We start from the raw sequence: 14592 nt of genomic DNA on the forward strand, positions 1-14592 counted from the left end.
GTGGTAATTCACTATTGAAGGTGTTTTGTCTGTTTCCTTCCAGTCTTTCTGACACACGATTTTTCTTCACAGCTGAGATTATACTGTATATATATTTTCATATCCTTTCATGTATTTTTCACAGATCCTTAGCAGCATCATCTTAAACCTCCCCAGAATGTTGGAGGCCTGCCCTCCTTTGGGCCTTGGTTTACATGCTTCTGGCTGGTAGCAAACAAGACGTCATCCTGGGCCCTCATGTGGTCAGCGGCCCAGAAGAATGAGGACAAAGTGCTGTGGCTCAGCCTCAAGCCTTTACACCCTTTGGGCAAGATTCCTTCCTCTTTCCTCAGTCACACAGCAGATCTGCACATAACCTCGTTTTCCCAAAGGTTGCAGTCTCAGGAGCCCCTCCCCTGGGCACCTGGTCAGGAAGGTGTGTACAGGCCTGTGCACACACAGCAGTCTGCCCCTGAGGATGGGCCAACCTCTGAGCCGCACTCCAAGTACCACAGCTGTATCCAAAAGCTACCATCCATCTCCCAGGGTCGCCTGAAGACGTAACAGGTACACTGGCTATCCTCAGATCCCCTTCCACCCACATCTTTAAGGCCCATCTCTACCAAATCAGCATCAGTGTCTGAACTCACTTGGTGCTGCTTCTATTTAGTTTTAGGATTGGTCCTTTCTCTACTCAGCTCTCACTCTCTTCTAAGGCTGTTCCATGGCCTCTCCCACATACTAGTTGTGAGATCTTGAACAAGTCACACCACCACTAAGCTTCGGTTTCCTTGTCTGTTGAACAGGGATATCTTGATCAAGGCCGCATAGCCCAAGCATCTCCAGATAGAATGCAGTCTCTTCAGAACATGCCTGTGTGCTCATGGCCTGGGATCAGCCTGTGGTTTATCAGACCTCTGGCATCTTCACACCAGATTGGACAGGCATCTATATTGAAACTTTATTACAAAATTATAAAGCAGAGCTCTGTAACAAAAAATACACATTTGGGTTTGCTTTAACACCCAAGTAAGTCTGAAAGAATCTTAATATAAGCCACTTGAAGTAACACATTCACATCCAAAAGATTTCAACAAATTTATACAACATATATTGAGCACTGATTTCTGTACAGCTTATTCTTATTAGTTTGGATCCAACTATTCCAATGTATTATGAACCAGTCAGCTCTCCAGGTCTTTTAAAACAAGTCTCAGCTGAAATCTCCGAACAATCACAGCAAAAGCCATGGAATAATTGGGAGAATTAGATGTTTCCATGATAATTAAGACCAAGGATCCATGAGGGGCAGAAGGGAGAATTCAAGGATAAAAATCAAATTTTCTATAAGGTTAGACAGTAACTGAAATGGGACCTTGGAATTCCCAGCTTTTATTTGGTGTAATAATAAAGAAGATACAAAACCAAAAAAAAACAAAAAACAACAGGGTTGTTTGACACCTTTTTTCCTAAGTGGAAACCTTCACCAAAAGGTTAGAATACTTAAGGGCAAGTTCTTTCTCTAAAATCAGTAAATGACATCAGTTCTAATTCTTACTCGTGTTACTAACCAACCATCAGGATACTATTTTTTAACTCATATCTAGGAGAGAAATTGGGAGGTAGGGAGAGGTGAAGCCTCAGCAGAGAAAGCAAGTTTTAAGTAAGGAGAGAGCCAGCTTCTACCCTGAAGTTATGGTTAGATCTTAACTGAGTTGCATATATATTGACCTGTTTCACAGTGGAACCAAGGAGTAGCTGAACCCTTTGCTAAACGGGTAGGCATTGTACACTATAGTATTTACTGTCCAGCAGAAAGGCAAAACATGGTATCTTCACAGGGAAATCTCCTTTCCCCCAATTCCTACAAAGGCTGTGGCCCAGAATCAGATCATCCAGGACTGGGTATAATGTTGAGGTAAGCGGCCTAGTGTTCAGCTGACAACTACTTTATGAAATTATTCCATTCCTCTAAGGGGGATTAGTGGTTGATGATGGAGAGAAAGCATAAGAATGTGTGTACCGATAAACAGATCCCCTTAGAGGTTTCCCAGTGCTTTCCAAAGTCGTGATTGGTTCTTCTAGTCTGAGAGATCTTAGACGTATGGGGGGCGGGGGTCACTCTGCCAAGGCCCTCAGGTGTTTAGGGTTTGCATAGTTCACCCATTGGTAATGGCAGCACACACAGCTCTTCTGATAGCCATGTAGGTTTGTGCTTGGTTAAGCTTCTCCAGCAAACTTTTAAGCCCTTTGGCTCTTCCAGTGGTGTAAAGACCTTAAGAGAGGTCAAAAACATCAGCAACTCATTGATGGTCCTTGCTAAAGGGCCTAGAGAATTCTTCCTGACGTGCCCCCAATCAGTAGGCTGAGAAAGGAAATGGGAGTAGGGAGTCCTCCCCACCCCGGGAAATTAAGACTTCCAGCTATCTGCTCAAGAGCTGAATCCAAGTACCTTCTAATACCTCTTAGCTGCTCTGTCATACATGTTTGGTCTCCAGGAACTTCATGAGAAGTTTGGCTAGAGAAAAGCAAGGCTCATTGCCTAAGTCTCTATACCTTCAATGCGAGCATGTTTAAAACTTCCATGGAAAAGAGAGGGACTTCATTCTCAGGGAAAGTGGTTTAAGACTCCTGTCCATTGGAGAAGTCAAAGTTAAACAGAAAGCCACTGCTTCCACCCACCACTTCCCCTTTTCTCATAAGCTAAAACTAATGATGGCACAAAGTGAGGCCCCTAAAGAAGCGGCAGAGATATCCACGCATCCTCTCTCACACATGGAAACTAGAATTTCCCAGCAGCTGGGGAGCCAGAGGCTTTTGTTGGCTCCCAAGTTCAGGTCAGGAAACCGATAGCTTCTAATCCCAGCACTCAAGGAAGGAACTCTTAACGATGAAATTTTTCAATAGCATTTGTGTTTCATTTCTCACCAGAGAGACATTTACTGGTCCAAATTCTGTCCTAAGGAAGATCACTATTGGTCTGGTAAGCTAATATTTTTTTGGTCTGAAGAAACAAATGGATTTTAGGCAATGTAGCAAGACACTTCAGCAAAGGGAGGTTAATGCACAAAAAGCCAGAGAGACCAGAAATAAATCCAAATGTGCTGGGGAGGAAGAGAACCATTTCTACCAGGACTTCTGATTGGTGAAACACAGAGGCAAGCAGTTCAGGGGATGGGTAGGGTACAGGAGGAAGGCTGAAACTGAGTTTAGATTCTCGGAGGAAGGGAGGAAGATATGGTCCAAGTTCTGGAAAGTCTTCTCTTCTTCAACTACCATCATCACCCCAAGATCATTGAAACGGGCTTGCCCATGCAATCTGTACCAGTTCCCACTGGCCCCGGGCTCTCCCAGCCAAGAGGTGCATCTCCATGGCAAGAGAGGCATGCCCAGAGGTGACATAGCATCTTTGTTTGCTCTGGTCTTGGGAACACTGCAAATTTTCTTGTTAGCCTGCCCCTCTGCAAGCTGGCCAACCCTGAGCCCAGACACCTCAGCTGTGTCCCTATAAGGCACTGACGAAGTCGGTACAAGTCCTCAGGATCGGAAGACGTGCACCGCTCGGATCACGTACTGCCGGCAGATGGGACACTCATTCATGCGCTTGCCACACTTCGTACAGGTTACCATGTGGCCACACTCCAGCAGGACACAGTCAATGGGCGAGTCCATGCAGATCCTACACAGGTTCTCCTCCAGGCTGGACGGCACTGCTCCCCCTGTACAAACACAGGGCAGAAAAGGGGCAAAGGAGAAAGTAAGGAGATTGTCTAAGCATATGGGGCAGTGGGGAGATAGAGGGGGAGAGAACAGGCACAAACCCCCAAATCCACATGCTTCCCTCAGCTAGAGCTCCAAGAAAACATTTCCCTAGTAACTACGTCCAAGTGCTTATTGAAGCTGCACCCCTAGAGATCAGGCTGTAGATCTGAAGAGTAGAGTATAGATGAAATACATCCTAGAACATGAGAACTAGTTAAGGCAAAGTCCTCAAAGCTTAAAAGAAGTAACTTTCAGACAAGTGAAGCTGTAATATAGTGAGTGAGAGGCACTTAGGGACTCATTATCCCCTGAGGCAGAACATGCTGAAAAGATAAAACTGGTTCAGAAAAGTTTAGATAGAAATGGAGCTGTAATGAATGGTTCATTAAGGATCACAAAGCTTATCTGTAAACAAACCCCAATTTAATAAAGCCAGGGATCATGGGGGCCCCCTGTGCTACCCTACCCCATAAACTACACCAGGCTTCCTCTGAGAAGACTTCTTGGCAGAAGCGCCCAGCAGAGACTACAGCTCCCTCTTCTGTGCTGCCCCCGCAGAAATGATTCATACCCCCATGAGTGCTTATCGCACTGGACTAGAATTTTTGAGTTTGCCAACTTATCTCCCCCACTACTCTATTTGAGCTCCTTAATTCAACACATTCCATTTCTATAGTGATATATTTAGCATTTGCTATGTGTTCTGAGGTCAGATATTCATCTGTGAATCCCTAAAATACCAGTCACGTGGTAGGTGTTCTCCACCTGTCTGATAAATGAACCATCTCCAGGGAAATAATAACAGCTCACGTTTACCAAATGCGTACAGGTGCCAGGCAGGGTCCTAAGAGCTCTGCATGTTTTAACTCATTGAATCTTTACAAAAACTATGAAGTAGGTATTCTTTTTACTCATTTCATAGATGAGGCAACTGAGGCCAAAGAATTAAGTGCTTGCCCAAAGGCACACAACAGCTAAGGAGAGGAGCCAGGATTCAAATGTGCCCAGAGGGCCTTGTGGGCACGTGGCCTGAGGGCAGGGACTGTCATGATGGTATTAAGTGCTCAGTGCCGGAGTTCTCCATGCCAGCTAACTGGCTTGGGCGAGTGGTGAGATACACTGGGCACAGCTAGGATCCTCCTAGTTTAGCTGAACAAACAAGAAAAACCTTCATGTCCAAAACCCCAGCCATCCCCAGCATGTTTTAAATGATAGCCTCAGCCAGGCAGCCCTAAGTAGGGCTGAAAGACACCTGTGAAAGGTAGTGAAACCCACTTACCCCTTTGAGGAGCTGCTGCCCTGACAGGGAAGGTTTGCAAAGGACTAAACTATACAAATACCTAAGATGAGCTGGAGTACTTTAGAGAATTTCATTACTGATTATTTCTCTCAGGAATAACAATAAACTCATCAACTCATTTGCCAGCATTCTCCCAGGGGATCAGAAAAAAGAAAGGAAGACACCAAGTGGATTAGCCTGATCCTGGCATCAGGTAAGGGATGGGTCTAGAACTCCAAAAGGCTTGGGGGAACTGAGAAGAGCTCAGCTCTTGAGAATTTATCAGCTAGAGGACTCTGCCCCATTCTAAGCAAAAGGCTGTTTAACTAAATAAATTTGGAGAGTCTTCTGAGAAAGTTTTAGGGGCTGGCCCCGTGGCCAAGTGGTTAAGTTCACACGCTCCGCTTCAGTGGCCCAGGGTTTTGCCAGTTAGGATCCTGGGCGCGGACGTGGTACTGCTCATCAGGCCATGCTGAGGCAGCATCCCACATAGCACAACCAGAAGGACCTACAACTAGAAGATACAACTATATATTGGGGGGCTTTGGGGAGAAGAAGGGGAAAAAAAAAGATTGGCAACAGATGTTAGCTCAGGTGCCAATCTTAAAAAAAAAAAAAAAAAAAGAGTTTTAAAATGCTTTGCAGGCCCCTACACTACTCTGAGAACGTTCTCTCGTGGGGAAGAACTCACAACCATAGAGCCTCGATGCTTTCAAAAAGGTACAGCATATTTTAGAATGATGCCCAGATCCACTCAGATTCTTGCAGTGTGTTCTAGGGGTACCCAAAGGCCCAGTGGTGGTCTTTAACATACAGGTAGGCGTGTGGCAGCTGAGGTGGGATATGCATCTTAGTGCCCAGGGAGCACCATATGTGGCACCTTTCCCGATCTGTCCCCAGAGCAGCTCTAACCACTGCCTAGCCGTGTACAAACAAGGCTCTCTCTCTCAGGTCACCACCCTCTCTTTTTTGTGTGTGTGGGAGAGGAAGGTTGGCCCTGAGCTAACATCTGTTGCCAATCTTCCTCTTTTTGCTGAAGAAGACTGACGCAGAGCTAACATCCATGCCAGTCTTCCTCTACTTTATGTGGGATGCTGCCACAGCATGGCTTGATGAGCGGTGCTAGGTCCACGCCCAGGATCCAAACCCCAGGCCACCGAAGCGGAGCATGCAAACTTAACCATTATGCCACTGAGCTGGTCCCACTACCCTCTCTTTTTGCTTGGTACCAGAAGCTGTTAAATATCCCAGGTGATTTCCCTGAAGATGCACACATACCCTCCCCACTCAGACCAGAAGTGAATAAAACTGTAGGAGAAGGAGTGCCTTAGCACCAGGAGTATGAAAAATGAACCCAATGTGATGCATGCCACCATGCACTTTGTTAAATATTTTACAAATGCTGGCTTCTGAGTTCTGGCAACCCAGAGATGTGCAAGTCAGTCTGCCCCTAGGTATGCTTCCCTGAGAGGGAAGAGTAGGCATCTCTAAGGATGCTCAGAAGCCCTGGTTCTCAGTGAATTTCCCCCACACCCTCTCTTTGGATGCTGAGATACAATTCTTCGACTATAAAGAGGAATCAGGGATGAAGGAGGGAAAGGACAGAGTGCTAAGAGCCTAGGCCCATTCCCAAACAGAAACAGCTACGTACCGTTTTGGTCTTCAGCACTGCACACTGAAAAGGAAAGAGAAAGAAGATGTCTGAATATGTGAGGCACGAGCAAAGTCTCTAGCCACCTGACTTCATTTCTGAACTCTGACTGTTTCCCTGCCAGCAACCAGGCTGGCCAGGACCCTCACTCGTTCTACACTGAGAACTCACACACAGCTCCTGCTGGTGTGTCTGGTCTAGTCTAAGAAAAGGATTCCACTGGTCTGCATGAACAAAACTGCCATGTAGGAAGGCTACTACATAAGCAGAATCTCCTTTTCTATCGCTTTTGAAGACAGCATTAAAATCAAGAAAGAAGGAACAGTCTGTTCCAGTCAGCCAGGAAGTCTGGATAAAGTTCCCAGGTGGAGCCATCTCACCTATTCCCCAGGTCCTCATAACTCCAGGAAAACTCTGGGGACAGTCCCAAAGGGAAGAGAGTCTGTGATCAGGGGACTAGTCAGATGTCTCCTAACTCGGATGAATCTGAGCTAGTAGAATAGGAGAGCCTGAAACCTGACTTGAGCCACTGCTAGCATGCGAGGACTCAAAAGGCCATCTGCACGAGCTCAATCACCGGGGGAGGGGCGGGGAGTTTTTCTGCGTAAAATCCTTTCAGGAAATGCAGAGTTTAAAACACCTAAACATATTTCTCTTCTGTAGGACTTGTCTGCCTTTACTATTATAGTATCTACCATGAATCAGTAACAGGGGGACATAATATCAAGTATTTCTTCCCAAACTCATTTGACCACAGACTGGACGTTTTACTAGGCATTGCCTGAAAGTGACACCACAGAGACTTCTTTGGCGATGAAGATGAGATAGACTTCTTTGGAGAGGCCAAGTGCAGGCCGAACAGTTATATTCTCCTTGCATCATGTGTGCAAAGATTCACTTCCTTATCTCCCAAGTGTTTGGACTAAGTATTGTTGGAGGTGGTAGTGAGTACAGCAGGGGTGACATATGGTGGGAAAGGCCATGGGCTTACACCAGGAAATCCTCAGTTCAAATCTGGGCTCTACAATAAAAGGGGGATGCTAATAATGCCTATTTCATAGGCTGCTCTGAGGATTAAGGAAATGTATATGAGGCCTAACCCAGTCCTGGCACTCATCTCCAAATGACAGCTATTATTAGATGGTGCAAATGTGTAAGGTGACTCCTTCCTTGGCTAAAAGCATGGAAATTTAGTCAGGTTGATGCTGTCATGCTTTAGAGTGACAGCAAGCACTCCAGAACTCTGTGCAGCTGCCACCCAGACAGCCCCTCACCCAGGTGCTGGAGTCCTTTCTGATCCTTGTACAGCCGCGTCACCCTCTCCATCAGCTCCCACTTCTCACAGCAGCCCTTGTAGTTGACGAAGTTGCGAGCCAGAATCTCTTTCAGCTGCCGCACAGTCAGACCTTCAATGTCCTCTAGGTCAGTCAAGTCAGACAGAGAGGCCCTCCGGCCCGGGACAAAGCTGTCCTCTGAGTCGACGGACTGCAAAGACAAAGATGAGATCGGTGGACTCAGCTCTTACCTCCCCAAGCTCTCTCCAAGGACCCCAGAGTACTCGGCACACCCTACTTTTGGTGACTGACCTCAAGAAGAGTAGGAACAGAGGCAGGAAGAGTACCTGGCGTAGTGCTTTGCATTGCAACACAGACCAGCCTCTTCCTCACCCACAGTTCTGTGCTCAGGCACAGCCAGCCACAAACCAGCCAATCAGTGTGACAGAGTAGAAGGAGCGCCAGTTCGAATCAAACTGGTTGATTTTGAATCCTGACTCCTCCATTGATTAATGCTAAATAGTAGCGGGCAAGTGGCTCACCTCTCTGAGCCTGTCTGCCCTTCCATAAAGGCAAGATGGCAGTCCTGCACACAGGTTCTTGTGAAGATTACATGTGGCAGCACAAGAAACCACCAAGCACAGTGTTGGTCTTTCTTTGTCTCTCCCCAGAGAAAGTCCTGCTTTTCCACGGAAGAGGCAGACAGCCCTGGCAAGCGCTCCTGTAGGCAGCCTCGACCAGAGCTCCGTGGCCCTGATGGCTGTGCTCTCTGGACTGGCCCCGCCACAGCTGAGGTCTGAACCCCCTCCCTCTCCTCTCTCCTCCTGATTATCTGACCTGCTTCCCCTGACATTGGCCACTGTGCACTAGAAGCAGAAGGAAAGAACACCGAGATTTGCACAGCAGCACCAGGAGGCTGCTCTCTGGCAGCTGTCAAAATGAAGAGACTGGTACTAGCTGGGCCATGAGGCTCCCCAGTCTCCACTGTGATCTCACAACTCCACACTCACACTGAAACTTCAAAGGTTACTCTGGAACACCAAAATTAAACTCCATCCCTGAAAACAGAATTTCAGAGGAACTCTCATCAAACTGATTCTTCTCTGTCCACTTCTGAGTCCGCTGAGAGGCTCCTAATCAAGTCTGAGAACACCAGTGAGAGAGCAGAGGCGAAGGCCCAGACCCGAGCAGAAGCCCACCTGGGTCTCATCCTCAGCAGGTGCTCTGGCTGTGCTCTCCAGGAAGACGGGTTCCTCTTGGTCCTGAGACACATGGCCACTGGCCTGTGGGAAGAGAAAGGTGCCATCACATCCACAGAGATGTCCCAGGGATTTGCACAGCATGGGCCTCTTCCCAGCACAGACCATGTCCACAATGTATTCCCATCTCCCCCAGAAATCTGTCTTGCACAACAGCATTACAAAAGCCTGCTCTCTAACAATGACTTTGTCAGGCAGAGAAACAATACAAATAGATTTCAACTCTAGGACAAGAGTGCATTAATTCTGCCCACCACCAGGATGGAATCAGCTGCCACTCGCCATCCATTTAGCCTCACTTGAACGCTCCGAGAGAAAGGACATCACACGTCCACTCCACTGGCAGACTGCCCTCAAACTGCCATCGAGTTTTTTCTTGACACTGACCCCAAACTGCTCTCCCTATAATTTCTGCCTACTGTCCCTGGTTCTGTCCCTTGGATTAATGTCCACTATTTTCTTCCCAACTGTTCCTATCATGTCTTCCCTTCCTCCATACTAGATCTCCCCACCTTCCTCATCTGGCCAAGAAGAGACACTTTCCAGACCCTAACCACGCTGTTCCGTCTCTTCTGGCCAGTAACATTCTAGAAATGTGCTCTAACCAGCAGGGCACACTATTACTAAGAGCTGTCTTGAAACCTGGTCAAAAATTGTTTTAATGCCTCTAAGAATCTATTAGCCTAAGACTATATAAGACAAACACTTATGTTTAAGGAGTTTCATTCTGCTTAGAATTCTAACTTCTCAAAAGGTTCCTCCTAGGTACTCCTTCAGGTTTTGCCAGAGTAGTCAGAACTGTGAGCCTCCTAACCCCAGCACCATTTAAGCCACAAACCCCTTAACTAGATCCTCTTCACCTGCTGCTCCCTCCAGGCAAAGGGAGGTATCTGAGCTCACAGGCCTTTTCCACTAGACCCTCAGAGCACCAGAAAAGGGACAACCTGGGAGACCAGCCACCCGCTGGCCCCAGCCGCTCATCCCAGACTAGGATGCATAATATGGAGCTAATTAAGAAGAGGCAAGCAACAACAATGGAAATGAAAAGCAGTAATCACCACCACCACCAAAAACAGCAAGCGATGATAAGATCACACAACAGCACACATGTATGTGGCTGCATCCAAAACAACATCTTCATCAACACCTCTAGTGTCCTCTTAGCTTTATGTAGGTGTGGTACCCACTGGCCTCCTGGTGTCACCTGGGAGTTACAAAAAGTCTGTCAGAACCAAACCTGTTCCTAAGAAGACAGCTTTTATATGTCCTTTCTTTCCTAGAAAGAGAAACTAGATCTCACGCTGCAAAGCATGCTCTTGTCTTTTCATTTTGCCCACTGGCTAAATAAAAATCTACAGCTGGTATCTGTCCACAGTTTTGCTTATTCCATACACCTCCTTCCCTAGAAACTACTGCTAGGGCATTGAGGGTAAACAAAAGAACGAGAGCAAAGACCATGAGCAGATTTGCATTCCAGGTGCAGCTCACTTGTGGAACTGTCAGGTAGCCTTGCACAAGTTACTTCCTCCCCATCTGTTTTTCTGGCTTGCAAAATGCAGATCTTACCAGAACAGGGGATGTGAGCTGACATTAAGGCCCTCTGAAAACATGAGAGAAGTACCTAATGAAATCTGGTACACAGTTATGACCTGTAGATGCAGTCTGTAAATTTCTGGTTAACGACAGGAAGCTTAAAACCTACTCCTTTCATTGAAAAACCCACCTGCCGGTTCTCTAGGAAAAAACAATTTCCTCAAGTTACTCTCCTGGCTCCCCATAAATGGAGAGGAGCGCTCAACCAAGCAAAGTGAGGAAGTCACAGCGGGAGGCAAAACCTGTCCAGCAGACAGAACCAGAGCTTAGGAAAGTTAACCTCTAGCTGAGAGGAAAGCACGCTCAAGCCAACAAGGGAGCTCAGTGAGTTTACTGCAGGTAAAGTGTGCTATCACACTGGCCTTTATGCCTCAGTGCCCATCAGAGCTGAATCAGGGGGCCCAGGGCTGGCAAAGGAAGTGATCATAAACAAGAGGCAGTAGCCACCCACATCCTGTGTGGGAACCAGCAACACTGGTACTATGCCAACTCTAAGTAGCTCAAAGCTCTTTAGATGTGATCTTATGCTAGTCAATCCTCCCAACAGCCTGGCAAGAGCTAACCCCATTTCATTGCTGAAGGCTCCAAGTTCACCCAAGGTGACCAGAGAGTGAGTGACAAATTGAATGTGGAAACCCAATTTGTAGGTCCTAATCCCCCCACTATTGCCCAAGCCATATAAATAATAGGGTCATGAAGGCAAGTAAGTATATCTGTGGGACGCCATCACTCCTTACACAATGGTTAAGTCCACTGGCTTCACTCTAATCCAATAGGTTTGGGTGTTTACTTTACCTCTTAGAGGGCCTTTCTGGGGGCAGAGGCAATGTACTGCTGATTTCTGTACTTCCCATGCCTGCTTCAGAATTCAGTCAATGTGCTGCTCTGAGCTTACCTTTCCCAGCCCGCCCAGGATGATGAGAAGGCAGCTTACCGCTCAACAGCGGCCAACCACTCCCCCGCACAATGACTGGGAAGAGCAGCAGCATCCTTGTCTTGGACATACCGTTTCCCCACTCTCCCTTCCCCCTACATATTCCTTTTTTTCCCTCTGTGCCTTGTGATGGTTACTAAGGAACCAAGTTCCCATTCAGCTAAGGAAGACCACAACAATGGTGACTAAGTACGAGGACAATTTGAACAGAACTAAATCTGGAGAGTTAACAGAGTTTTCTCAAAATATTTCTGCAACAATGAATTTTTTTTAAATATCTAACTGTGATATGTATGTATTAAAAGCAAAAAACCTGGTACTATGCATTATCATCTCTGAAAAAAAGCTAAATCATAAGTCTGATATCCAAAAAACATCATTCATGAATCAGTAGGCAGAAAGGCTCTACGTAATCAAGACACTTCACCTCACGGCCTGCTCCCACAGCATAGGCGGGGACTTTGGAAAGGAGCCCCGGGCCGGCAGAGGTCGGCAGAGACTGAAGGAGCCCGTACCTGCTGATGTTCCTGAGCGGGCGCGGGGGGAACAGAAGCGGCTTGTGTGGGTGAAGAAGGGCGGCTGGGTGAGGTAGGAGGTACTGTGCTGGTGTGAGGCTGGATCAGGAAGGCCTGCTGCTCGGGGAAGTCCGGGGACAAGGTGGGGGCCCGAGTCCTGCCCTCCTGGGAGATTACAGGCTGCTGGCCAAGCACCAAGAACACCAGCTCCTCTTTCTCCCGGCACATTTCGGTAGAGATGTCATGGAGGCTGAGATAGTCCCTCAGGTCCTTCACCTTCATCTTCATGAGCTCCTCCCGCTGAAAGGCTGTGGCTCGGAATCGTTGGCAGAGAAGGCAGAGGCGGGGCCCATTCCCCACCTGGCTCGAACAGGTCATGCAGAAATTTTTCTTACAGTCCAAGCAGGTCTGCTGCAAGAGGCAGAGGGAACCACATCAGAATGCGAGAACAAGACAGTGGAATGCGAGCTGAGAGCTGCCAAGCCTAGGGAGACCTCCTCCAATCACTCTCTTATTCAGTACCTCCTACAGCTAAGGATGCAAGCTACCCTGCAGATTTCAGGTGAAAAGCCACTCAGGTGGCAGACCTCCAGATGCATCTGTGTACCCATGTATAGGACACTATATTTATTATTCCATTTGAGGCTTATTCATTTTACTGATAGGGAAATGGAGGCTATTAAGACTACCAGATTTAGAATCAAGAAGCCCTGCATTATGATGTCTCCCTCCTCCATTTCTTGAGGTGTCACCTTGGGTGTGTAACTTAGCTTCTCTAGCCCTCAGTTTCTGCATCTGTAAAATGAGGGTGATAATAGTATCTACCTCATAGAATTGTTGTAAAGTTAAGAGATAATGCATTTAGCATATCCGCCACATGACTCTTCAGTAAGTGTTAACTATTTTAATTATTATTGCTAGGAAATACGAGCTAATGATGAGAGCCAGGATTCAAATCCTGAACTATGGTTCTTTCTACTTTATTGCTGAGATAAGAAAGCAAATGTATAAATGTTACGGTGGTGGGGGTTGTTACTATTACTATTATTAATTAAATTTATTAAGGTGCTACTACATGCGAGAGCTCTACCAAGCTTGTCATTTACTTCTCAAGGCAACCTCACAACATAGGTATTCGTGTACCTCCCTGTTTCACAGACAAAGCATTCGAGGCTAGAGAGCTTAAGTATTGTATTCAAAGGCAGGCATCAAGGGCAGAGCTGGGATTCACACTCAAGGGCTGTCTGAGTTTAATGGCCACAATCCTCCTCTTTCCACCAGGCTATGTTGCCTCAGTCCCTTTCAAGCCTACAGCAGTCCTGAGTCAAGGGCCTGGCTCTCCACCTCCAAACTCCCAACCCAGGCCCCATCCATAGGAGCTAGTGCCCAGGCCTCCCCACCCCAGAAAGGCCCCCTCAGAGTGCTGGGAATTCAGTGGTGCATAAGAGCATATCCAAGACAAATATTTAGACAGCTACATGAGGCCCGCTGGACACGATGAGGGAGCCCTCGTTTGTAAAAGTACAGAGTGTCTCAGGCAGACGACCGAGAGAGCCTGGCAGGCAGCTGGTACCGCCTGGCAGCAGCTACTCACAAAGTCACAGACAACACAACACACGAAGGCTTGCTCAACTCACAGGAAGCAGAGCCTCGGCCTCTCACCCCACAGGCTGAGTGAGGATGGCGACATCTGACAGAGCTCTGTTCCAACCAAGAGCAGCGGCCCACAGGAGAGGCAGTTCCTGGGCACACTGGGCCAGTCCTGGGGTCACACTCACTAATCTGTTAAATTAAAAGCTTCACCCTATGGTGACTTAAGTATTCACCTAAATATTCCTGCTCCTCTTTTCTAAGTATAGAAAGCTTTTCAAGCTAACAAGCATGCCCAAGAGACCTACATTCTCAGAGTCAGAATCACAGACACTCTAGGGTGGGGCTGAAGTAAAAGTCTGCATAGCTGAGAGAGTTATATTTAGTTTTGTCTAAGTGTCATTCATGTAGTAAAGGGAAACGGGGATAATGTTCACCATCCAGTTTTGACTCTTAATACTTAGCAGGCATTGTGAAAGGACACATAACAAGCTCCCTTATACTCTACACAGTTATAACCAGACAATAAAATGTTCACAGATTGACATAAAAGGACGCCTGGCTGCACTAGCATCATAACGGTTCTGGGACCAGTAGCCACTCAGGAGCAAAATGGATGTTTTGGGGTATTGTGGGTTCATTCATACCTAAAGCTTTTCTGTTGGGAAGTGAGATGTGTTTAGGATGACTGAGAGTGAAATGAAGAGGCTCCGATGTCATAAAGCTGTAGGTCTGGACATGGAACATTACTTAAGT

General features: G+C 47.0%; 1 protein-coding gene across 9 annotated transcripts in view; it reads right to left on the reverse strand.

The window, feature by feature from the left end:
* Positions 1–1067: 1067 nt before the first annotated feature.
* RFFL (ring finger and FYVE like domain containing E3 ubiquitin protein ligase) overlaps positions 1068–14592 on the reverse strand; it is a 71745-nt gene continuing 58220 nt past the window's right edge. For 8 of the 9 annotated variants that reach the window (XM_046675368.1, XM_046675372.1, XM_046675371.1 and 5 more), the window contains 5 exons: positions 12247–12657; positions 9145–9228; positions 7946–8156; positions 6672–6695; positions 1068–3698 (listed from right to left, as the gene is read on the reverse strand). In XM_046675368.1, the coding sequence (XP_046531324.1) occupies positions 3517–3698; positions 6672–6695; positions 7946–8156; positions 9145–9228; positions 12247–12657 (912 nt within the window). In that variant the 3' untranslated portion in view covers positions 1068–3516. The remainder of the gene's footprint in view (positions 3699–6671; positions 6696–7945; positions 8157–9144; positions 9229–12246; positions 12658–14592) is intronic. The other variant, XM_046675370.1, reaches the window with a different exon arrangement.

The sequence above is a fragment of the Equus quagga genome, chromosome 11 (assembly GCF_021613505.1).
Source record: "Equus quagga isolate Etosha38 chromosome 11, UCLA_HA_Equagga_1.0, whole genome shotgun sequence".
In the NCBI taxonomy this organism is placed as follows: domain Eukaryota; kingdom Metazoa; phylum Chordata; class Mammalia; order Perissodactyla; family Equidae; genus Equus; species Equus quagga.